Source organism: Apiospora phragmitis (genome assembly GCF_038363925.1).
Source record: "Apiospora phragmitis strain CBS 135458 chromosome Unknown utg000003l:1.0-2676785.0:1.0-2680665.0, whole genome shotgun sequence".
Lineage (NCBI taxonomy): Eukaryota > Fungi > Ascomycota > Sordariomycetes > Amphisphaeriales > Apiosporaceae > Apiospora > Apiospora phragmitis.
The window spans coordinates 652,376-674,242 of record NW_027117401.1 but is presented as its reverse complement, the minus strand read 5'-3'; the positions used below and the strand labels follow the sequence as shown (position 1 = coordinate 674,242).

Sequence of the window (21,867 nt, the reverse complement as noted above, 5' to 3'; positions counted from 1 at the left end):
TGATATATCTTCCAATTGATCCACGTACCTATTCTCTCTAATTCTCTCCATGCTACTCACCAATAAGCCTTTGGTGGTCGGTACCCCTATTTCCTCCGCAGGTAGACCGAAGTTGAGAAAGCGGAGCCGGAGACTTACTCGGCCGATCCACCACCCAACCCTAGTCGACGAGCCAATGCCTGGTCTTAGAATATCGCAAGGCCACAACCTTAATCCGACGCCCAGTGGAGCAGTTCTATGACTCGTGTTCGTGGGAGTTCCTTGTTATGGCTGATGCACACACGAAGCCCCCCTCTTCCCAACCTCAACACTAGTTACAGTGTCGCCCGTGCATCACCATCATGGCAACGACCAACGCGACAGTTGACGCCGGTGTCAAAGCTAATACCAGGCTTGAGGTGGGATAATCTTGTCCTCTTTTTGAAACGGAAGGCTAATTTTCACTAGAGGGACCGAAGTATCGTCGAGGATGAGTTTAGTCGTTGGCGGCCAAAGTGTCACCTGATCGCACCCAGGGGCTGGCTTAATGACCCATGCGCGCCAGGGTATGATCCAGTGAACGAGCTCTACCACGTCGGTTTCCAATGGGTCCCGAACAGCGTCGAATGGAACAACAGTATCTCCTGGGGCTCAGCTGTATCACCTGACCTGGTCACATGGACCGTACGAAAGGAAACGTCGCTGGAGCCCACCCCGGAAGCCGATAGGCTCGGTGTCTTCACCGGGTGCCTATCCCCCGTGACGGCGAAAGCCGGCACAATCACGGCGTTCTACACCTCGGTCACACGGTCGCCTATCCATCACGCCTCGCCGTACTCTTATGGCCAGGAGTTGCTTCATGCCGCTACGTCATCCGATGCTGGCAAGACGTGGGAACGCTACGAGATGAACCCGGTCTTGCCTGGGCCGCCTGAAGATCTAGACGTTACTGGATGGCGCGATCCCTTCGTCGCTCCATGGATGTCCATGGCCAGGGCGCTCGACGACCCGCCTGCAACGTTGTATTCTCTTATTGCCGGAGGCACTAGAACCGGCGGGCCAACATCGTTTCTATACCGCCTCTCCCCAGAGGCACTGTACGATTGGACCTTTGCCTCCACTCTAGGGACAATGCCGAAAGGTTCCTCTGCATCAGGCGATCGGTATGACTTCGGATCGAATTGGGAAGTTACCAACTTCATCTCCTTCCCCGACCCTGACTCCACCGCAGCAGAGGACTCTCAGCTTGACTTCCTCATTATGAGTGTGGAAGGGATGACGGAGGCCGGTGTACCCTCTGGGCACACCGAGTTCAGGAGGGACCACAAGCAGATGTGGCTATGCGGCAAACTGCAGCCGGGACAAGATCAACCCATCGAAATGGCATACCGCTACGGTGGCTTCCTGGACCATGGATGCTACTATGCTGGCAACTCCTTCTGTGAGCCGAAGTCGCAGCGTCACATCATCTTGGGCTGGCTTGTCGAAGAGGATCTTCCGCTGCAGAGAAGACAGGCCCAGGGGTGGAGCGGAATGCTGTCGTTGCCGAGGATGCTGAAGCTGCAGAGGCTTGAGCACGTCTTTGAGCCGCTTGACTCCAGGATGGAAAACCTCAAGTCATTCGGCGTTCAGAAAACAGCGTCGCAAACATACAACCTCACTACGCTTTGCGCAGTACCGGCCGGCAGGTTGCAGCAGCTCCGACGGAATCACCAGTCCGTGGCTCCACAGACACTGTTGCCGAAGACTAGCACCGGCGGACTTGACCTGCCCCATGGCGATTGCTGGGAATTGAAGGCGTCATTCGAGCTCCCCACCGAGACCGAATCCGTCGGTCTTGTTCTTCAGCACTCCAAAGAGGACCCGACCATCCGCACCATCATCACGTTCCAGCCCTCGACAGAGACTCTCACCATCACCCGCCGCCACTCCACCGTCCACGACGACATTAACAGGAGCGACGAAACGGCACCGCATACTCTCTTCAAGTTCCTGAAACCTTCTACTGCCTCATCATCCGACAGCGATGGTGCTCCGACGGGCCAGCCAACGGTGCGCACAGAACCTCTTACCCTTCGGGTGTTCTTCGACGTCAGCGCGCTCGAGGTTTTTGCCAACGAGAGGACGGCCATGTCGACCCGGATCTACCCCGAGTCGGGCGCTTGCTACGGCATCTCTCCTTTCGTTGAAGGGGGCGAGTGCGAGATGTTGCAATTTGACTACTGGGAGATGGCGCCGAACGTTCACATGGCGGATAATTAGCATGTTAGCTATACAATACGGCTGCAAAAGTTAGTTACTTACTCGTTACGGTGGTAGTTTCAGGGGGTATAAAGGTAGTTTTATTATAACTCAGTGACTAGTGTCAATTTCAACTAAGCCTCTTGTTCCTCCCCTTCCTCTCCTTCTTCTGCCTCCTTCGCCACTCCCAGCCAGAAGGGGCTCCCTATAATCACCATCTCCTCGTGTCCCTTCGGGATAGGCCTTTCGAGCTTATCGATTTCATCATCCGGCTCCGCCTCTTTCTTCTCCGGCGACGCAATGTAGTAGCCCTGGTGGACCAGGCAAAGGCGGTACCCATTCTGTGGCCCGTGTCTTTCGGTCTGGTAGATGGCGAAGACGATGGACCGCTGCGTCTTGCCAGTCTCCCTGTTTCGGTTGGCGTGGTTGAAGATGTGGTGGCGCACGCCGTTCGGGTAGTTGGAGATCTCGTCAAAGGCGCTTGAGTTGGCCAGCTCGCGCAACATGGGGGTTGGGAGGGCAGTAGCGTCGGTCAAGATGTGGGAAGACATATCTTAGTGGTGCTGATGATAGAAGAGGACGGCGGGGGTAGGGAGAGAAAATCGGCACTGTAGCTCATCGGAGGAGAAGCTCTTCTTTATAGTTGCATGAGGAATATAAATAGCCACGTGGTTATGACGTAAGAAGTAAGCTGCAAATTCAAGATGCTGGTCCAGCAGGTGTCGAGGCGATGGACATGATTCCATCATCGCAGATCGTTAGTCAAGCTGAAAATGGCCTGAGGTTAATCAAATTATGTAGAAGAATAACATCAATGCTTAGCTTGCTTTCGAATCTCTCACATTCCCCGGGCAGCTGTCACTTCCCGTAGACTTGGCCGGGTGAGTCACTGCCGGAGTTCCTCCGCGGGAGATAACGATGATTGACCCGGATTTAAATGATTCTTTGAGATTCTACCTTGGGCCTTCCGGGTGAGTCTAAAGCCGTCATGGATTACTGTATGGAATTCGGCTAGCATGTATAAAGGCCCACTGAGAAATGAACGAGGTTTGTATCGCTCGTGCAGTTTTATCGCACAAGATGTAGTATTTGGTCAGTTAGAGAAGTCCAACGCTGTGGCCGACACTGTTGAATAAGCTTGGCACACTAAGGAACTCACCGTTGATCTGTTCACGGTAACTGGATATAAAGATATTAGTAGCTTACGCTGTTGATTCCATCTTTACTGATTCGTGGGTTTCGCCCATGGGGGACGCCACCTCCTTTACCCCTGGGCTATCATGCACCGCCACACAAAACACCAATTAGTCTCATCCTTAAGTCGCCTAGCGCCGACGGTAGCATGTCAACAGAAGAAATTGCTGAGTTGAGTAAGCCGAGACAACTACCATGAAGCATGAGCGTGTTCAATTGCATCCATCAATCAACCAACAGGCTAGATTGGAGAATGGACGTCTCATCACCGCTAGCTCGGATGACTCTAGGCAGCAGCGCCAGCTAAGCCTTCACCACCGTCTGAGATGCGCAAGAACGCGTGAAGCCGTTCATGGTCGTTATCCTGCGACCTTTTCCCCACCTTCTCCCATCTCACCGAGTCCATCGGGAATTTCTCTCAGCCTGAAGTCCACCGCTGCCATGCCGCCGCCATGTCCGCACAAGACTTTACAGCTCGAGCCTAGCGCCTATGCCCGCGAGGTAGGCTTCGAGTGGACGTCACCAGCCCAGCGCCTCGCCGCGGCCACCAGGTCTGGACGCGTTCCGATCATCCATGGTCCTTCGGGTGGCCCCAACGGGGGTCGCCGACGGGCTGACGTACACGTCGACAAGTTCGCACGGGACTTGCTCGCGTCGTTTCCGGGCCCCTTGGTGCTGCCCACGGACGACCTGGCGTGGGACCCGGGCTACGAGCCGCAGAGCTTTCAGGCTTGGTGCGACGACGAGACGCGGAACCGACCGACGAGAGTGCGCAAGACGCTGTACGTCGTGGCGGTGCCCGAGATCACCGAAGAAGTAGGCTTCATGAAGGACTGGTTGCGAGCACAGCCTAAGGCTGGAGTAGCAGCAGGCTCATCATCATCATTCTCGTCATATCCCGAGCTGAAGACGCCAGGCCTAGATGACTATGCCGCGTACCTCGGTGCCTTTTACCACGGGTTCACCGTGAAGCCATTCCCCCAGAAGCTGCGGTTTGTATCTTGGGACCGGAAGAATCGATCGAAAAAGTATCAGTATGTCGGTCTGGCCACGGAAGACGGGAACTGTACCCGCATTAGAGCGCGGGGCTCACCGTATGGCGTGTTCGCGAAGCAGCTGAACCTCGAAGATGTGCTCGATGCGGAGATGTCCATGCTGCCGAAAGACGCGTACGCACTGGCCCTGCTGGTGGATCACGACCTGTACGAGGACGAAGAGGACGATTTCTGCTGCGGGCGGGCGTACGGCCTGAATCGTGTCTGCGTCGTCTCCACGGCGCGATACCACCCGATCCTCGATGAGGGCGAAAAGCTGGACTTGGACCACGCCTGGCCCGCTTCGCACTGCAGGGCCTTTGTCAACGCTCAGGTCGCAGAGGCCGACGTTCACCGCGGCACGCGCGCCATCGCGGAAACATCGACCAGCACGTCCCCGATGCGCGCGGCGATCCAGCGCGCGAGCCAGGTGGTGGAGCACAGCGACACGTCTGTCTTGGCGGAGCACGCGGCGCACCTCCGGACCCTCTGGCTCGCGCGCTTGGTTCGCACGGTGTCCCACGAGCTGGGACACACCGTTTTTCTGGACCACTGCATCTACTACGCGTGCATGATGCAGAGCACCACGGGCATGGCCGAGGACCTGCGGCAGCCGCCTTATCTCTGCCCCGTCTGCCTCGCCAAGGTCAGTTACAAGGCCGCGGTCGAGCTGCAGGGGCGGCGGCGGCGGCGAGCGCGCCAGGGACGCGTACGTGCTGGAGCGGTACGAGGCGCTGGCGCAGGTCTGCGACCGGTGGAAAGAGGTCGGCCTCTTTGCTGGGTTTCAGGCTTGGCTGAGGGCGAGGATTGAGATTATTCGGGAAGGACAATAGCGAAGTTGATTAGATTGGTGCAGTTATGGTCTGAAAGACGTTCTTGTGATGCAAGCGTGGTATTCATTAGCAGATGCGCCAGCACTTCCTAGTATGCTGAAAGAATCACACCGAAACGTAATTGAGCTATGTACCGAAATGAAATTGAGAGATTTACCGAAACGCCATCGAGACTGGCACCCTTCTCCTCCCATAGACCGCGACCAAAACGCAATTGAGAACAGAACTAAGCAGAAGCGTTTCCCGCCATGCTGCCCACTTCGCTGGGCGCGCTGCTGTAAGCAGTCTGAGCCCGGCCGCCTCTCTTCCGTGCCCTCACGGCCTTCCGGGCCTCCGCCTCTTCCTTCTTCTTCTTGCCCTGCCACTCCCGCTTCTCGCGCGCCTCCTGCGTCAGGGACGCCCGGAGCCGCTTGGCGCCGATCTTGGCCGCCTGCTTCGCGGCCGCGAGGAAATTGTTCAGGTGGTTGGTGTGCTCCGCCTTCGCGCGGATCTCGGCGACCCGGCGGTCGACCTGCTGCCGGCGCTCGCGGTCGTTGCGGGCCTGCCACTGCGCCATCGTCTCTGGGACATCGGCACCGCTCTGTTGCTGCTGCTGCAAGTAGCGCCCGGGGTTGGCGGCGGCGGCGAGCGCGGCGGCTTGCGCGTACTCGGCCGCGTGCATGCGGTCCTCGGCCACCAGCACGTTCTCGATAGCGTCGCGGCACGCGCGGCGGTGCAGCTCGAGCCGGTGCAGGCGCCGGCCGAAGCGCTCGATCTTGACCGGGTCCTTGCAGTCCATCATCCGCTCCGTCAGCTTCTCGATCTCCTCGGAGAAGCCGATGTGGTCGTGGATGGCCTTGTAGAGGTTCATGCGGGTCTTGTTCTCGACTGCGGGGGAGGGGGCGAAAACGAAACACTTGGGTTAGCTAGGACTTTTCATATTCATATTAATGAATTGTTTTGCAAGGCGCCTTACCGAAGTTATCCTGTCTGCCGAACTCTCTTACGTTGAAGACAACGGACGTCAGTCTGCGCCGAGACGCAGGAAGCGGATCCTCATTGGAGGAGCTGGCGGGATCGGTATCGTCGGAATCGGAGTTATTGCCGCCACCGTGGTGAATTTTATCTGCGTCACCGTCGTGGAAATCGCCGCCGCTGCCGCTTGAATCATCGTCATCGATGACCATGACGTCAGAGTTGCTGGTCAAGTCGTACACTACGGGCGGAGAAGGTGCGGAAGTGGAAGGAAGAGGAGGAGCCGGCGGGGCGGAAGGGGCGGAAGGAGCAAGCGGGATGTCGTAGAGAGAGCTTGCGGCGCCTCGAGAAACCTCGACTTGACGCCACTGCTGGCGGCATCTCCAGCACCGGCATTGTTGCCGCTCGGACCATCGGGCAAGGCAGTGAATCGCTCGAGAACGGCTCGGCGGACAAAGCTGTTGTCCATGCAAAGATCTCGCAAGACGTCGTGAAGGAATGATCGATCGCTGACAGCGAGGATCTTCTCGATGGCGGGATCCATGGTTGCGTTCCCAAAAAGTGAAGGAACAAGTGAACAGTAGCGCAGGAAGGGTTGAACGGAAGGCCAATTGTTTGATGGGACAAATCGCTTGTTTGGTTGCTGACGAGAAGGTACAAGATCAGGTTATTAGACGAGAGTTGATCTTGACGTCAAGAACGCTGAACAAGTTGGGGGCAGAGAAGGATTGTTGTTCTCTGTCAGGTCAAGGTTCCCAAGGCAGAAACTGATGGCTTTTGACAAGTAGTGGCAGGGAAAAGAGTGAGACCCAAGTTGTGGGATTGAGAGATGTGCACATTGAATAGAATGCCTGAATAGAAAGTGAAGCCGTTGATTGTGGTTCATTTCGGGAACGAGGTAGGCGACGAGAATAATAACACTGGTATATGATTTCTGGCTTGCGGTGAGTAGTTGGTAAAAGATTAGGTCCAAGTTGGGGACAAAGTAAGTTTAGAAAGTGAAAGAAGTACTGGCCTGGTAAAAGCATTACAGGCGATTGTGGTTTGCTTCTAGAAAAGGCGTCGGCGTTGAGTATTTGGTTTCTGTCAGGCTGACTTGGTACTGGATCCAAGTTGAAGGTGACAAAAAAAGAGGTCACCTACAACAGTGAGAAAGGTCCGGGAATTGGCAAACTTTGATGGGATTGTAAGAAGTTCAGGTAATGACATGACATTCTGAGAACTGGGAAATGGTCGGTTATGTTTTGCTTTAAAAACAGGGGGTCGCCGATAATTTCAACGAGTCTCCCTGAGCTGTGGCCGACCTAAGCTGAAGGTGCAAAGTTCTGATTTCCATGAATATTGACTAAGGACCACCTGACTTATTAAAATTGAAATCCAGAATATAGAAAAGCCTTTCTTATAATCAATAATGCGCAGTTATTATTCATTACTAAGAATGACCTGTTTTGTATATTAAGGAATACTAAGTAAACTAAAAATGCCACAAGTGATTACTTTTCACGAAGGTGTCAAAATACTTGCGTGGTTTAATCGAACATTTCAACCAAATAGAACATGACAATTATTTCCACTATTCGCCTTCAAACGAGGGGAAACCGAGCAAATTTTACTGGCTAGAATGACTTCAGGAACAAAGCCAGTGGCCGTGATACTTGAGGCACCACCTTGCCAATCTATGTTGGCTCCTTCCTAAATCCTCCGACTGTCGACATGATCCCCACTCAGCGACTTCCCGTGCCTCACGATGAAATCGGCAAGCGCAGAGCCACAATCGTGATGGTGCAGATCACGGTGTTGAGGACCCCCTTTGGCCGCGAGTAGTGTTGTTTTCCGGCTTGTAGGAACACCAGGCAACAGCTGGTCTGGACTGTTCTGCTCCTTCTCCGCTGGTGTCTTCTTCATTGGCCACGTCTGACGCTTTCCCCATACCACATCTAAGCCTTAGGGCATGGAATTGTTACTTGTCTACTTGGGGCATCTAGGGGGCAAATAATATGTGAGATATCTTAGTATTATGAGCCTTCATCATCTAGCTTTGCTTACATGAACTGGTTGTGTGTATCCCCTACTCCTTGAGTTTAGGTCGGTACACACATTGTGATCTCGCTCCGGGTGGGGGGAGGGGGTAGGGGTAAGAGATGTAGGAATCTACAAGGCTTTTGACTATTGAAACGTACAAAGCAACCAATGATATCCTATGTAAGTATGAGTGATGATATGCCTGTCGCCTAGCTCTGCTGAGTCATGGGAAAGACTGCTCAATTCCCGCGAGTATGAGGCCTGCAAGTATGAGTGAGTGCCCCCTACATTTACATGATTGGGTGATTGTCTCAGGTTGCTCCACATATCCAAAGCTGGCAAGAATGCCTTTCTGATAAGAGCACAAAGTGACAAGATATTGAGCAGTGGACAATGGATGCCTAAATCTGTTGGCTCACACTAAACCTATGGCTAACTATCACCCTTCAACCAGTACAAGGCCGCAGGCTTACCACTATGTACTAGAGTGCGATGGCAGATACACGTTTACGGCAGAAAGCAGAACAACTTTCTCTACATACCCAATAAATGAGAACTACACTACGAAATACACCGGTGTATCATCATAATGAAGTCGAGAAGATAACCACAGAGTACGCTCGATTCAAATTCAACTCCACCGGTGGGTGAACAAGCAAGGCAGCATGGGCAAAAGCCAAAGGACTGGGCCTTGAAAGAAATATTACCTTGAATGTCTGAGTGGCAATTCTAAGAGCTGGCAGGTAACGACCGAAATTGGCCAGCTCAAGACTCGAGCCACTGAGCCTTCCCTCTGATTAAGGCCCAATCTGACTCAGAAATCCTCATGCAACACCAACCGCAGATGCCCAAGTCACACATTCCGACATGCCCGCTGTGATCAGTTGCTTAAGAGGGAGACTCGGCACGCATCTTCCAGGATCCTAGAAGAATTGCAAGACCTGCAAGCGAGGGATTTGTCGAATCACCGCGCCTATCGCGGAAAATGACGGTCACCCGTGACAACAGCGTGATTCATGCAATGCTCCCGCGGGACTGCTGACTGGCCAACTGCGAAATGAACAGTTTTCGGAGGAGCTCGCCGCCCTTTTAGTAGTAGCATCGAGAGCAAGCCTATGCTCAAAGAGGTGTTATTGCCGTGACGTCCTCCTAGAACCGTTATCTCCGATGGAGCAAGTAATTATCGCAGCTACCAACACTGGAGAGGGAAGTCCCCGTCAGCCTACATGAAATATTGCAGATAACGACCGACAACTCCGCGTCTTACGCGTATCTGCGTGTATCTTGGCTGCGTATGGGCTTATGGCTACATAATATTGACCGAATTCTGTAAACGGTACGGTGGAATTCCTCAACGCTGCTGCATACATATATTCCACACCGAAAACGAATTTTGCCGTTTTCTGGATTTCTGTGCGTACATGAGGTGACAGCTAACCCGGCAGATGGCTGGAGCCCCTGCAAGCGACATCCCGGCAGGCCTTTCCCCATACCCACCTCGAACGAAACCAAGCGGCCATGGTGGAGCCGGATGCCCACCTGGTTACTGCAGGGCTAGGCAATAGTCAGCTAGGAACTCGCGTACGTGCCCACTTTGGGTCTTTTCGGCCTAGACTATTCTGGACTATCGCGGGAACAAGCTAGACAGAAACACCTAGGTCGAGCTAGCACAAGCACCTAGGTCACACACACCGTGCACCGTGGGCAAACTGCTGACTGCTAGGCCGAGCAGCACCGGGCAGCCGGGGAACACGTTGGTGAGCGCGCGCGAGATGGGGCGACCCCTGCATCCCGATTGGCCGGTGTGGAGCCACCGGAGAAGAAAAAACATCGTGGCTGGATACTTACTATTCGCTGGCAGCGGGCCGGAAGGTGGATTGCGACGACCTGAAGGATGGAGAGTCCCCATCGCCAGTCGACACATTTGCTTTTGGCTGCCGTTTCCCTCTTCTTTTCTTAGGTAGTGTCTGCTACAGTTTCGTTTCCTGCCTGGTAGTTTGAACCCTGTTTTCTGTCAGACGGTTGAAAAAGCACTGTCCGGAAAGCAATAATCTGCTGTATAATGACGGAATGACGCATGTGACCAAACCAAATATCTTTTGCAGAAGGAAAGGGGAAGAAGGCGTGAGGAGGGGGAACCAGTAGGTACTTCGATGCCAACACAGCGAGAAAGAGCCTGTCCGTACTCTCTTCTCTTCCATTGGCGAGGGAGTGCTGAAAATCAACCTTACCACCTCACAAGCCACGTAGGCTGACCACATCACTGTGCACACAGCCTCTTTCGGTCGAGGCCTGATGTGGCATGAATGGCTTCCCTGCCTTCTAGAGGCGGCAGCAGGCAGCCTATTCGCGGCTCCTCACGCTTTGCAGTAGCCCGCGGGCCACTCACGGTGCCTAGATCGTCACGTAGTAATACCTGCTCCAGAAAATCAGGAAACATCAGTTTGCCGTAATGCGCACTGGCTTTGTCGTTCGGTCGCGACCGAGACGCGGAGTTTCGCATTAACACGACCTTTCGTTGGTTGGGTTCTGGGTGGCTTTTGGTGGTTTGGGTAGCCACTCTTGTCCAAGATGTAGTCAATAGGAGAGCACGTGAGGTTTCATTGGACGATGAAGGGGGTAAACGTCCAGATCGCAACTGCTTTGGTCAGCGGGGGCGCCTTTACGCAGGGTATCCCAACCAGCCTCACGGTGATCGTCACTGTAGTAGTGCATGAGGACGAAGGAGAGAGCACACCCTACCAGATAGATACTCTTACCTCGACGCCCGGGACGTGAGCCAATGAGTGCCGCCGTTATGCATGTTTCGTATCAGGTGATGAGCCGAATAGAGGTCGCTGCAGACGGGCGACCATGCGAGGTGAGGCGAGGCGCCTGAAGCAAGCAATCTACGTCTGTACAGTTTGAAAAGTGACAGCCGGATTCCGTTCCGGGCAATCTAGCCCTGCAATTGTCGCCCCAAGTCATTATTACGGTATCGCGGCAGTTCCGCCGTTGAGCAGGTTTGCTGCGGAATCGAAAAGGAAAGCAGGTCATGCAATGGGTGACAAACACCCCAAGTTTGATTTGCCGGGCAATCGATCAGCCTCACACGGGGTCATGCTTCAGATCGGAGAAAATAAAGAAACAAAAAAGATGATGCAAGCAAGCAAGCAGCTGCATGTTTGGCAATCCATCTCTTTGAGAGCCTGTCGGAGATATCAACATCTCAATTGATGCCTCACAATCGTCGCTTTGTGTCGCACTTGGGACACATGGGCCGTTGTAGCGTAGAAGCAGCCGCAGCAGCAGCAGCAGCAAACCCGCAATCAAATGACTTACATTCTTAGATACAGTGTAGCGTAAAAGACCTGAAAGAGACCAAAGAAGAGGAGGGAATAAGTCCCGCAGAAACGGCAGAGCGAGAAAACGAGACCATGTGGCCCTCCATGGTCGTCGCTGATTGTCGCAAAAACCCAAGTCACGTCGTCGTCTAAGTATATCGCACCCCTGTCGCTGCTTGGCTGACCAGCCCGACCAGCCAGCCAGCCCCCATGCGCGGAGCCGATTGGCCGAAAAGGGAAACCGAGTGGCGATTTTTGGGCTGTCCCATTTGTGCCCAACTGGTGCCAGCACGGCTTATCCTGGCTCACCCTGGCTTATCCTGAGACCCCCCTGTTCCACCGACTACCATTGGCCCCAAGTGGGTTGCTTTTCCAGGCGGTTGAACCCGCAATACCAGGGGACCTCACAGACTAGTGGGACTACCAGGACCAAGGGGGGCCGTTGGGCCACGTTGGATGTCTTGATTGAGCGCCCGATCCTGGTGAGTCAGGCACAGCGACGGCCGTCGAGACGTGCTGCGTGCCCAGCCAGACATGGCATTCTGGACATTTTTTGGCTGCGCACAACCGAAAATGCGTCATCGCCATTTGGCCCGGGCTGAACCACGCAATGAGCTGTTCGGGCACGACGGGCGGCTGGCTGGGCTAGGGCAACACCCCCCATCGAATCCGGGGGATGCTTGCTTGGCCCAGCAGCAATCGTCCGTCGTCTCGTCTTATTTCCCAGCCCGTGTCACCTTACTTCCTGCTTTAGCCTGCCCGATGTACCTTTTTCTCCCTCTTTCTCCTATCTTCCTGCATCACTCGCCTCGGAATCCCAGACAAACAAAACCCTCACAGTTGATCATCGGGCTAGTACTTCTGCTCACCTTTCCCCTCCCCAATCCATTTCAATAGCAATATGCTCAACTACATCAACCACATCTACTCACCATTCAGCTTCATCGCGGCCTACGCACCTTCACACCAACACCGACCCAGGCTAACCCCAATTCATCCACCAACAGACACTGCCCACGACACATAGATCAACACCCAGCCCAGTAGTAGTAAGATGGAACGAACGGCGACGGCGACTCGACCAACGGTCGAAATCAGGAACGACATGGCATCCTCCTTCTCCAGACTCCCTCAAAGGCCCAAGTATCTCAGCAGGGGTAGCTCAGGAGCCTCATCCCAGAGAACGTCCGAGACGGACCTCACATCAAGTGGATATACCACCAGCACCTCGGGGAACTATGCCCCGCAGACGCCAAACCCAGCGCCTTTCGGCAGCACACGGTCGCTCGCCGACCGCTTCATCCGGAACCCCCGGCCTGAACAACAACCACAACAGCTTCAAAGCCTGCAGCAACTGCAACAATCACAACAACACCAGGCCGGCCCGCCACTGGTCTCGTCACCAATTGACAACAACTTCTACAACTTCGACACAGACACGGAGTCGGGCTCGGCATCGTCCGAGCTCTCCATCAACACACAAGCCACTAGTATTGCATCTTCTGATTTCACATCCTCGAGCAAGGAGACCAGGGCTCCTATTCAAAGCAAGCATGTCCGTCATGCGCCCTCCATGACCAAGGTCCGTATGCCGCCGCGCAGCAGGTCGGGTCTGCCCTCCCCTGCCAAGGCGGCGCTCCCTTCCACAACCACAGCACCCTCCCGTCCCACACAGAAAAGTGGCACGACAGTGCGCATCCAAGTACTGCCAACGCCCGCCGCCCCTGCAGCCCCCGCCCTTTCTACGTCCCAATCCAAGGACCTCCAGCTGTCGGGTAAGAGGCTCGGCCCAGCCAGCAATGGCAACAAGGACAAGGACTTGCTCCACAAGATCGAGCAGCTCGAGCGCGAGGCCCAGGATCTGCAGGCCTCCAACAGTCGCCTGAACCGCGAGCTGGCCGACACCACAGAGCAACTTTCGAGGCACGGCTACGACCACAAGGAGGCCGAGCGGTCCATCAAGCAGGAGCGCATGGCCCGGGAGCTCGCCGCACGTGACCTGCAGGAGCAGCGCCAGCGCTTCGACGAGTACCGCTCCAACTTCGACCTACAGCGCAGCATGCTCGAGATGGCCGAGGCCGAGCGCGACGCCATGCGCCGAGCCGGCGCCGAGACCAGGATGGAGCTCGTCCGGCTGACCCAGGACCTCGAGCAGCGCAGCCAGCTGCAAAAGGACCAGGAGGAGCTCCTCCTGCGCCAGATCGCGGCCTTCGAAAAGGCTGCCGCGGCGCTCGAGGCGCGCATCGCGTCCCAGGGCAAAGAGGTCAAGGACCTGACCGCGGAGCGCGATGCCCTCAAGGGAGACGTCGAGAAGCACGCCGCCGAGGCCCAGGCCTTTGCCGAGGTGAAGAAGAGCTTCGCCGAGGCCCAAGCGGCGTCCCAACAAGAGAAGGAGTCCATGAAGGCGGAACAGGAGAAGCTCCAATCTCGCATCAAGGAGGTCGAGGACCAGAACATCGACCTCCAAAACGAGATCGAGAACCTGGAGCAGAAGATCGGCAACCTACAGACCCAGATCGACGCCTTCGGCCCCGAGAAGGAAGAGCTCACCAAGCGCCTGACCGACGAGAAGAAGGCCCTTGAGAAGGAGCTCAACAAGGAGATGGATCACCTCGAGAGGGACCTTCACCAGGAGATGGACCAGCTGGAGAAGACGCTCTTGGACGAGAAGCATGCCGTGGAGGCAAAGCTCCTCGCAGAGAAGGCGGTTATGGAAAGGCAGCTCCTGGAAGAGAAGGAGGCCGTGGAGAAGCAGTTCATGGGCGAGAAGGCGGAGGTCCAGAGACGGCTCGAGGAGGAGAAGGCTGCCATCCAGACCCAACTGGAGGAAGAGAAGGCCACCATCCAGAAGCAGCTGGACGAGGAGAAGGCCAGCATGGCGGCGCAGATCGACACGCTCGAGACTGACCTAGCCGGCTCCAAGATGGCCAACATCGCCCTTGCGGATGAGAAGCTGGTCCTCGACAAGAAGCTGACCGAGGCCCGAGAGCACTTCAACGAAGCCACCGAGAACCTCGCCAAGCTACAGACCGAGATCACCGCCTTCCAGGCCAACATCCAGACTCTGGAGGCCGACAAGGAGCAAGCCGCCAAGGACCTCAAAGCCGCCCGCGAGGAGCACACCAAGGGCCTTGAGGCCGCGAAGGAGGAACACACCAGGGAGCTCGAGGCGGCCATAGAGGGGCACATCAAGGAGCTCGAGGACGAGAAGGCGAAGCAGACCGAGCTCGAGGAGAAGACCAAGAAACTCGAGGCGGACATCGCAGGGCTGGACCCGGACCAGCTCCTGGCCAAGAACAAGGAGCTCGAGGCGGCCCGCTTCCTGCTCGGCGTGGAGAAGACCGGGCTCGAGACGCGCATCACGGCGCTCCAGGCCGAGGCCGACAAGGTGCCCGGCTTGGCCGCTTTGGCCGCGGAGGCCGGCAGGGTTTACGGGCTCGAGGAGCAGAACTGCCAGCTCGCGTCCCAGACGGCGACGCTGATGAAAGAGCTCGACGAGGCGCGCACGGTTCACGCCATCGTTGCGATGAAGGCGCACGAGCTCGAGCTCCGGCTCAAGGCCGAGAGCAAGCCGCGCCGGTCGAACGGTAGCAGCTCGCGCAGCTCGTCGCGCTCGTCGAGCAAGGATGGGCACAGCGACAAGAAGTCTTCGTCGTCGTCTTCGGCGTCGTCGTCCGGGTCCTCGTCGTCGTCCAAGAAGCACGCGCGCTCGTCGTCGTCGGGTATGGTGTTCGTGCGCAACTCGGGCGACCGCGCGGGGACGGTGTGCATCATGCGCCGCGAGGAATTGTAAAGGGAAAGGAAAGGAAACACTCATACGGGTGACGTAATGAGGAGGACGAAGGGTATTGGGGTTCATGTTGTACGACTAATGAGGTCGAACGGTCATGATTGATTGATTGATTGGACGGACGATTGATTTAATGAGGGGGATTCGATGCATGGATGGATATCCAGGGACTGCTCGTTCAGTTTGTTTCTTTTGTCGTGCGCGTTCTCCTTTTGGCGGTTGCATTTGCGAAACTTTTCCTTTGTTGGGCTTGCATTCTCAGGTAATCATCACGGCGGACGGATGGACGGATGAGTTGTCGACATATTCGAGTTTAATCATGTATGTACGAAAATGTACGGGACGGATTGAATGGGAATGGGCAAAAAACGAAATTGGGGGAACGGGGGGATGGAAGGACTTGGGATTTTGTCGGCGGGCAACATAGAACGGCCATGTTGCGACCGGGCAAACTGGAATCATGTATGTAAGATCGTGGAGATTGATTTGGCGCCCCACGGCACACAGTTCTGTTCTTGTAATGAGGGGAATCATCTATCGGATAGGAATAGCATAGATCGTACCTACCTTAGATTTGTTTCGTGTTGTCGGAGAATGAAAAGCAGAACAGCAGTTTGGTATCATCGTCAAAGTCGGTAACCAGGCAACCTCTCGTAGTGAGATTTGTCCCCGTCATCAAAAGGCACAGCCACACTTTAGCAACAGGTTGACCTCAGCCAAGCGCAGCCACGGTTATCCAAGAAGCCGCCTCGTTTACATTCAATACATCATTCCGCTGGTCGAACGGTAACGACGAGATTGTCTTGTACATGTATGTCCTGATTGATTGAAAGTGTAATAGATGAAAGTTTGTGAACAGACATACGGGGATGGAGCAATTGTCCACTTGGAAAGCCCAATCGAAGCTTCCAAGACAGCGGTCTAGGGTGGCTGAAGATCGCACCTCCACAGTGTGGCGCTCCTAGCCCCTGAACCTCTTTTTGTAATATCTTCGCTGCTTTTGACTCGGACAAAGCAGTTATCGTAGGCTATAATCAAGCATTCGTTAAACTTCTATAGAAATTCAATCTCTTAATTAATATCTACGTATTCTGTAGATTTATTGACCTATAACTCGAGTTGCCTTAACTATAGCGCCAAGGTCTCGCCTCATAGTAACGTTAGATTCATCAGCCAGCCTATTTCCTCTTTTCTAGCAAAGGCGCTGTAGCCTTGGACGGAACTGTGTTTAGATATTATAGTCAAAACCATGTCCTCGATGTCCTGAACTGGGGAAATACTCACTCATCGGTTGCCGCTGGTTCGAAACCACCCTCCACCAAAAGATCAACAGGCTCTTTAAGGGTTTCTAGATCGCATTCCAATCGGCTCTCAAATTCTTGCATGCAGGAGGCAGACGGAACTCCCCAAGTGCATGTTGGACCCCACCTTGCGGAGTCCCTGGCTTTAGAGCGCGCGGCGCGCAGAGACTTCCAAGCAGCGTCTAGGTGGCGTTTGGATTCATCGTACCTCCCCAAGTAAACATATGCGATGGCCCGTCTCTTTGAACTTGAGCGGCGGTGAAGTTACGCACACGGTCGTAGAAATGAGTGCCGGGATAGTGTAGCATATCCTCGAGGATCGAGTCAGCCAACTCGTATTGCCTGTCGTGCAGCGCATAAAGGGCGTGATATCTTTGCAGCTCGAAATCGACCCGATCGGAGTTGTGAGTTTGGCCCAAAAAGCGAGTCCGTTGAGACTTGCATAAACTCATTCATTTTGCTTCGCATGGATGAGGCATAACTGATATAATAGTCCTCCGGCATTAACTCCACTGTTGGCTTCTGAAGAGTTTCTTGCGAAATCCAACGCGACCATACACGAGTAGGAGTCTGTAACCACCAACGCTGCATGTTTTCATCATGTCGCGTAGACTTGGACCGCCCCGGGTCGATATCAGGGTTCTCCCAAATCATTCCGTGGACGCAAGGAATAACCAAGGCCTGCGAGTTTCATCTGTCAGACATAGAATGATTTTTGGAACGGATCAAATGAAGGAAAACGGACCCTAAAGCTTCCAGTGAACGTGTTATTATAGATACCTGTTTTTGAGGGCTGCAGTCCATATTGCTCATTGAAGTCTTACTACTGGAGGTTTTCTGTGACAGAAGTTCGAAGATGGTCTGACACTTTAGACTGTGGAGAGCGACAGGCCTACGGAATTTAAAGTCGATTGAAATATTTTATGGTTTGCCAAGCAGTGGTTTGCTTTCCAGGTTTGGCACAAAACACCACGGTTTGGAGACAAACTTCTCAATCTTTTAGCAGGTGTGCCATGCCTAACCAAGGATGCCAAATAACAAACGGGAAAGCAAACTTCCCAGGACAGCAGGAGCTCCTGATGGAAACACACAGGAACGAGGTAGATCCCACGTTTAAGCTCGGGTCTCGTGGCGAGGACTCCCGGCTTACGCAACATCAGCCACGTGCACTATGGCATCACAGCCGACCCGATTCGTACAGGCTAATCTTGCACAAAAGTACATCCTAGGCGTAGTCGATCGCGGTGTCGCCCTTAAGAACCACCAGTATGGGAACAAGTATGACTATTGCGAGGAAGGGTTCGAAGGCATGATATGGAGAATGTCGTTCATTCTATCATTTAAATCACCTAGTTATGTTGCGAGCTATGTGCTGGGTGGCCTGTTGTACGTTCGTGGATGAATAGAAGGATAGGCAAGAACTTACATGTATAAGCAGTCATGGCGCCAGACACTCCCATGACTTTCCGGGCCCAGCGTCGTGGCACTGATGAAAGTGTGCGAGCCCTGTTCTGCCACTCTGCCTAGCAGGGCTTGGATCAGGACCATCAGTAGGTGGCTCACGACGCCAAAGTTGCGATCCAAGGCCAGCTTTGTACAAAAAGGGACAACAAGCGTTGATAATCATACGGCCCTCCCGCTCCTCCCTGGACTGGTCTTGTCTGGTCCTGCGGCTACTTCGTGAGGGCCATCATAGCTTTCAAGATGGCCATGGAGAGCAGCTTGGCGCGTATGTAGCTTGTCTGATCAGCCCGTCCAGTCTTCTCGTTGGCAACGTGCAAAAGTGGTTAAGTTAGCAAATTTGGAGGGCTTGACGCTGATGTGGCAGGCGCTGTTGGTAAAGGAGACATGGACGGTTCACCCGGCATCGGCCGTCCCGCGTAGCTTCGCGAGCAGGAGGAGAGCCATGAGCGCGGTGGAGAGTAAGTTAAACTGGATCGTCAGCTCCTACCCCTCAGGCAACGTCTCCGGCTGCTTCGAGTGTATTTTTATAACCGACAGTATACCTCTCGGCTTGAAGCCGTAAACGACCTCGTTGGAGGATCTTTCGAGCACCGTTGATAATGCATTGTTGAGGTTGAATTGTAACGCGGCACAAGTTCCGTCCATGGTATGCCTGAGGTCGTGATGTGGAATCGAATGGCCACATCTACTTCCAGGTTCGTCCTCTCTCTCTCTGTCCATCCGTTTGTCCATGCCAGGCCGTTCCCATGGCCAGCCTCGTTCCGAGCCTTGTCCACATGGTTTTCCAAAACACGGAGGTGAACTTCGGATCTCAATCCGATATAATCTTTCTTGGATCTAGATCGGTTCATAGATGATACTAATTCTGCGCTATTCATCGGAAATTTTATTCCATAATGCGAGTAAAATCACAAGAAACAACTTCAGCCTCTCAGGATCTTACAATAAATCATTTCGGATTCTCAGGCACCAAAGCTGATCTGACACGGCCGCCATTGGAAGCTGACACATTCTCAGCAACACCTTCTGGTCCTGTCTCAAGTATTAAGCATCAAGGGCGGCAAACCATAGCAATAACTCATGGCCTTGCCCTCAATCCATCCATAGTGATCCATACACATTTACCCATACTAGTACAAACTCGTACACCATGTAAGCTGCTCAGACTTAACAGCTAGTCTGCCGTAGCAAACTCCCAGTCCATGTCGTTGGGAGTGAGGTCTTTCACTCGATACAATTGCCGCAATGGGCGCATGTGGTTGGCAGCCATTGTGTCCCAAGGTTTATGTTCGTTGGTACTTTGGAGATGAGGACGGCACTTCGTGGTCAAATTTCTTGCTTTGATGGGCGCGGCAGTCTGATCTCAATAGTTGTTTAGCAAGTAGTAGCCCATCGCCGTGCCACCTGCCTCGCCTCTGGGGATGCTTCCTTCTCCTCGACCATCCGACGGCGCACAGGGCCGTGATGGAGCGAGAGGACTGGGGGCCGTCGCGTAACTGGGATAAGATGCTGTCCATGAGGGCGTCGAACATCTTGCGGTACTGGATGTCGCCTGCGTTGACCTCTGCGGAGTTGCATGCCAAGTCGAAACGCGCAGGGAAGACCGCGCCGAAGAACCGGAGGCGCTGCATTCCTCCATTGTCGTCTCCGCCGAGCGCCAGAGCCTCAAAGATAAAGTATTGGAATTCAAAAATAGAATGGCCCGCATGTCGCGGTGGTCAGTTAGGTTGTACGCCATCTGATTTCGCAAGAGATACAGGGCGTTGTGGGCATCCTCATGATATCGCGCTGGGCGTGGTCCAGCCCAGCCTCGCGCGGCCGTATGGAGGGCCAAGGTTCCCGCGCGTTTGAATTTCTTGGCCGTGAGCGTCAACTCGAAGTGGCTGAGCAGGGGCAGGAACACGCGCATCTTCTTTAAAACCGCGGCTTCAGCGAGGTGTTGGAGGGGATTCCACCCATGTGCGAGCTAAAACCGGCGCCTGTGCTCGTGCAACCAGACGTAAGCATCTTCGTTGCTCGTGCGGCCGAGGGGCTTACGGCGGCCAAGCAAATCTCGTAGGTTGAATGAACTCTCCCAGGCGTTCGACGGATTGCGGTGCCACTGAGAGGTGAACCACAGCATAGGCCACTCATTCTGGTCATTGGTGAGCAGTTCGGTGTCCACCTGCCACCAGTCCGACAGACCGCCATGGCCGTTCTTTCTGTTGAGCAAATCGAGGACGTCGACTCGGTTTTCGGAACAGGCCAAGAAGAACAGGCCAAGAAGACTGGGGGAGGGTTGTTGATGAGGCAGTTGATGAGGCAGCCGTGGCGATGTTATCTCGGCTGTCGTTTCGGCCCTTTGGGTTTTTATAGTAATTTATTCCAAATTCTTAATTACTAAAGCTGATCTGACAATCCGTACTCTGTACCGGTTTCGCAGAATCCGAACTCAGAATGGAATTGCGAAAGAGATCATGGCAGTGGTGTCTGTCGTAGCGGTGGTGACTGCAGTGGCTGTAGCGTTCTGTCGTCTGGTAGCGACCTGCTGGGCCTCTGCCTATTCCATTTTCTGGACCATCCCCTCGCCAACGCGTTCCCGACCAAGCCATTTCACGGCATAGAGCGCCGTCGTGAAGCAATCTGTTCTGAAGCAGTCTCTCATCTTGGCGATAAGGCAGTCCTTCAAGCCCTCGATCTCCGAGTGACAAAAGGCGCTGCCGCGGCCGAGGTGTTCGGTCTCGCAAGCCGGGTCGAAATGAAGGGGATGACGGTCCGGAAGAACTCGAGTCGCTTCTTGTCGCCTTGTCCACCGAGCTCGAGAGCGGCGCAAAAAGCAGCGCGCAGATCACGGCGGTCGACGAGGCCCAGGTCCATCTGCCGCTTGAGTAGGTAGAGGGCGTTATCGGGGGCTGAGCGTATGGCCTGCGCAAGCAGGCCCGCTCGTCTCTTCTGTCCGGGTTCTGCCAACGGTTTGTGGCGCGATCCTTGCCCGCTTCCAACAGGGTATCGATAATGGCTTCATGTCCGTCAAAGGGGGCCATTCCGGTGTTGAGCCGTTGCTGGTATCGGCGTGCTGGCTTTGGCTTGTGCGAACCCACCCAGCCTCTGGTAGCAGCTTGAAGCGCCAAGGTAATGGCCCGCTGCCACTTCTTGACGGTCTTGTTGCGTTTGAAGTGCGCGATCAAGGCCTCTACTACCCGCATCTTCTTGAGAACAGCAGCTTCCTCGAGATGCTGGATGGGAATTCCACCCGGACGGGTGGAATAGCCGAGTCCGTGCTCGATCAGCCAGATGCATGTTTCCTCATTTACCATATTCATGTTGTTGAGATGTTTTCTTCGGCCATGGCTATCAAGTGGGCGCATGGCACACTCCCAGGCGTCTAGGAACGGCGGTGGGCGCTGGTGCCACTCGGAGTGGATTCCGACGTCGAGGGATATTTGGTTCCGGCCATTCGTGGCCAGGTTGATGTCCATAGGGGCCCAGGGCTTTCTATCAATATATTCGGCCTTAGTATGCAGCAACTGGAGCATATCGGGTCGGTTCTCGCAGCAAGCCCAGAGTACGGGAGGGAGGTCGTTTGTCAAGGTGTAGCCATCCGTGAACCTTCTTCGGATGAGAGCCTCTTTCCATCCCAGCAAGTACACTGTGTACTCAATTAGGTAAGCCTTGATGATGTCCTTCATCACTTCTGCATTAAAGCATGAGCTGATCGCTCGGTTAATTAGGCTTCCAGGTCTGTGGTACTTG

At 54.5% G+C, this 21,867-nt stretch overlaps 8 protein-coding genes across 8 annotated transcripts; 3 read left to right on the top strand and 5 right to left on the bottom strand.

The window, feature by feature from the left end:
- Window positions 1-341: 341 nt before the first annotated feature.
- PG994_002619 (uncharacterized protein) lies at window positions 342-2,241 on the top strand (the record flags this gene model as incomplete). The annotated part of the gene is made up of 2 exons (XM_066854028.1): window positions 342-374; window positions 448-2,241. The coding sequence occupies 2 exons, from the start codon at window positions 342-344 to the stop codon at window positions 2,239-2,241; spliced, it is 1,827 nt and encodes a 608-aa protein (XP_066719883.1).
- Window positions 2,242-2,354: 113 nt separating this feature from the next.
- Window positions 2,355-2,771, bottom strand: PG994_002618 (uncharacterized protein; the record flags this gene model as incomplete). Its single annotated transcript, XM_066854027.1, has 1 exon — window positions 2,355-2,771. The coding sequence occupies one exon, from the start codon at window positions 2,769-2,771 to the stop codon at window positions 2,355-2,357; it is 417 nt and encodes a 138-aa protein (XP_066719882.1).
- Window positions 2,772-3,855: 1,084 nt separating this feature from the next.
- PG994_002617 (uncharacterized protein) lies at window positions 3,856-5,259 on the top strand (the record flags this gene model as incomplete). The annotated part of the gene is made up of 1 exon (XM_066854026.1): window positions 3,856-5,259. One exon carries the CDS (start codon window positions 3,856-3,858, stop codon window positions 5,257-5,259), a length of 1,404 nt encoding a protein of 467 aa, XP_066719881.1.
- A 248-nt stretch (window positions 5,260-5,507) lies between these two features.
- PG994_002616 (uncharacterized protein) lies at window positions 5,508-6,447 on the bottom strand (the record flags this gene model as incomplete). The annotated part of the gene is made up of 2 exons (XM_066854025.1): window positions 5,508-6,148; window positions 6,237-6,447. The coding sequence occupies 2 exons, from the start codon at window positions 6,445-6,447 to the stop codon at window positions 5,508-5,510; spliced, it is 852 nt and encodes a 283-aa protein (XP_066719880.1).
- Window positions 6,448-6,476: 29 nt separating this feature from the next.
- On the bottom strand, window positions 6,477-6,779 carry PG994_002615 (uncharacterized protein; the record flags this gene model as incomplete). Its single annotated transcript, XM_066854024.1, has 1 exon — window positions 6,477-6,779. One exon carries the CDS (start codon window positions 6,777-6,779, stop codon window positions 6,477-6,479), a length of 303 nt encoding a protein of 100 aa, XP_066719879.1.
- Window positions 6,780-12,634: 5,855 nt separating this feature from the next.
- On the top strand, window positions 12,635-15,373 carry PG994_002614 (uncharacterized protein; the record flags this gene model as incomplete). The annotated part of the gene is made up of 1 exon (XM_066854023.1): window positions 12,635-15,373. One exon carries the CDS (start codon window positions 12,635-12,637, stop codon window positions 15,371-15,373), a length of 2,739 nt encoding a protein of 912 aa, XP_066719878.1.
- A 4,125-nt stretch (window positions 15,374-19,498) lies between these two features.
- On the bottom strand, window positions 19,499-20,044 carry PG994_002613 (uncharacterized protein; the record flags this gene model as incomplete). Its single annotated transcript, XM_066854022.1, has 1 exon — window positions 19,499-20,044. One exon carries the CDS (start codon window positions 20,042-20,044, stop codon window positions 19,499-19,501), a length of 546 nt encoding a protein of 181 aa, XP_066719877.1.
- Window positions 20,045-20,507: 463 nt separating this feature from the next.
- On the bottom strand, window positions 20,508-21,803 carry PG994_002612 (uncharacterized protein; the record flags this gene model as incomplete). Its single annotated transcript, XM_066854021.1, has 1 exon — window positions 20,508-21,803. One exon carries the CDS (start codon window positions 21,801-21,803, stop codon window positions 20,508-20,510), a length of 1,296 nt encoding a protein of 431 aa, XP_066719876.1.
- Between the last annotated feature and the right edge of the window lie 64 nt (window positions 21,804-21,867).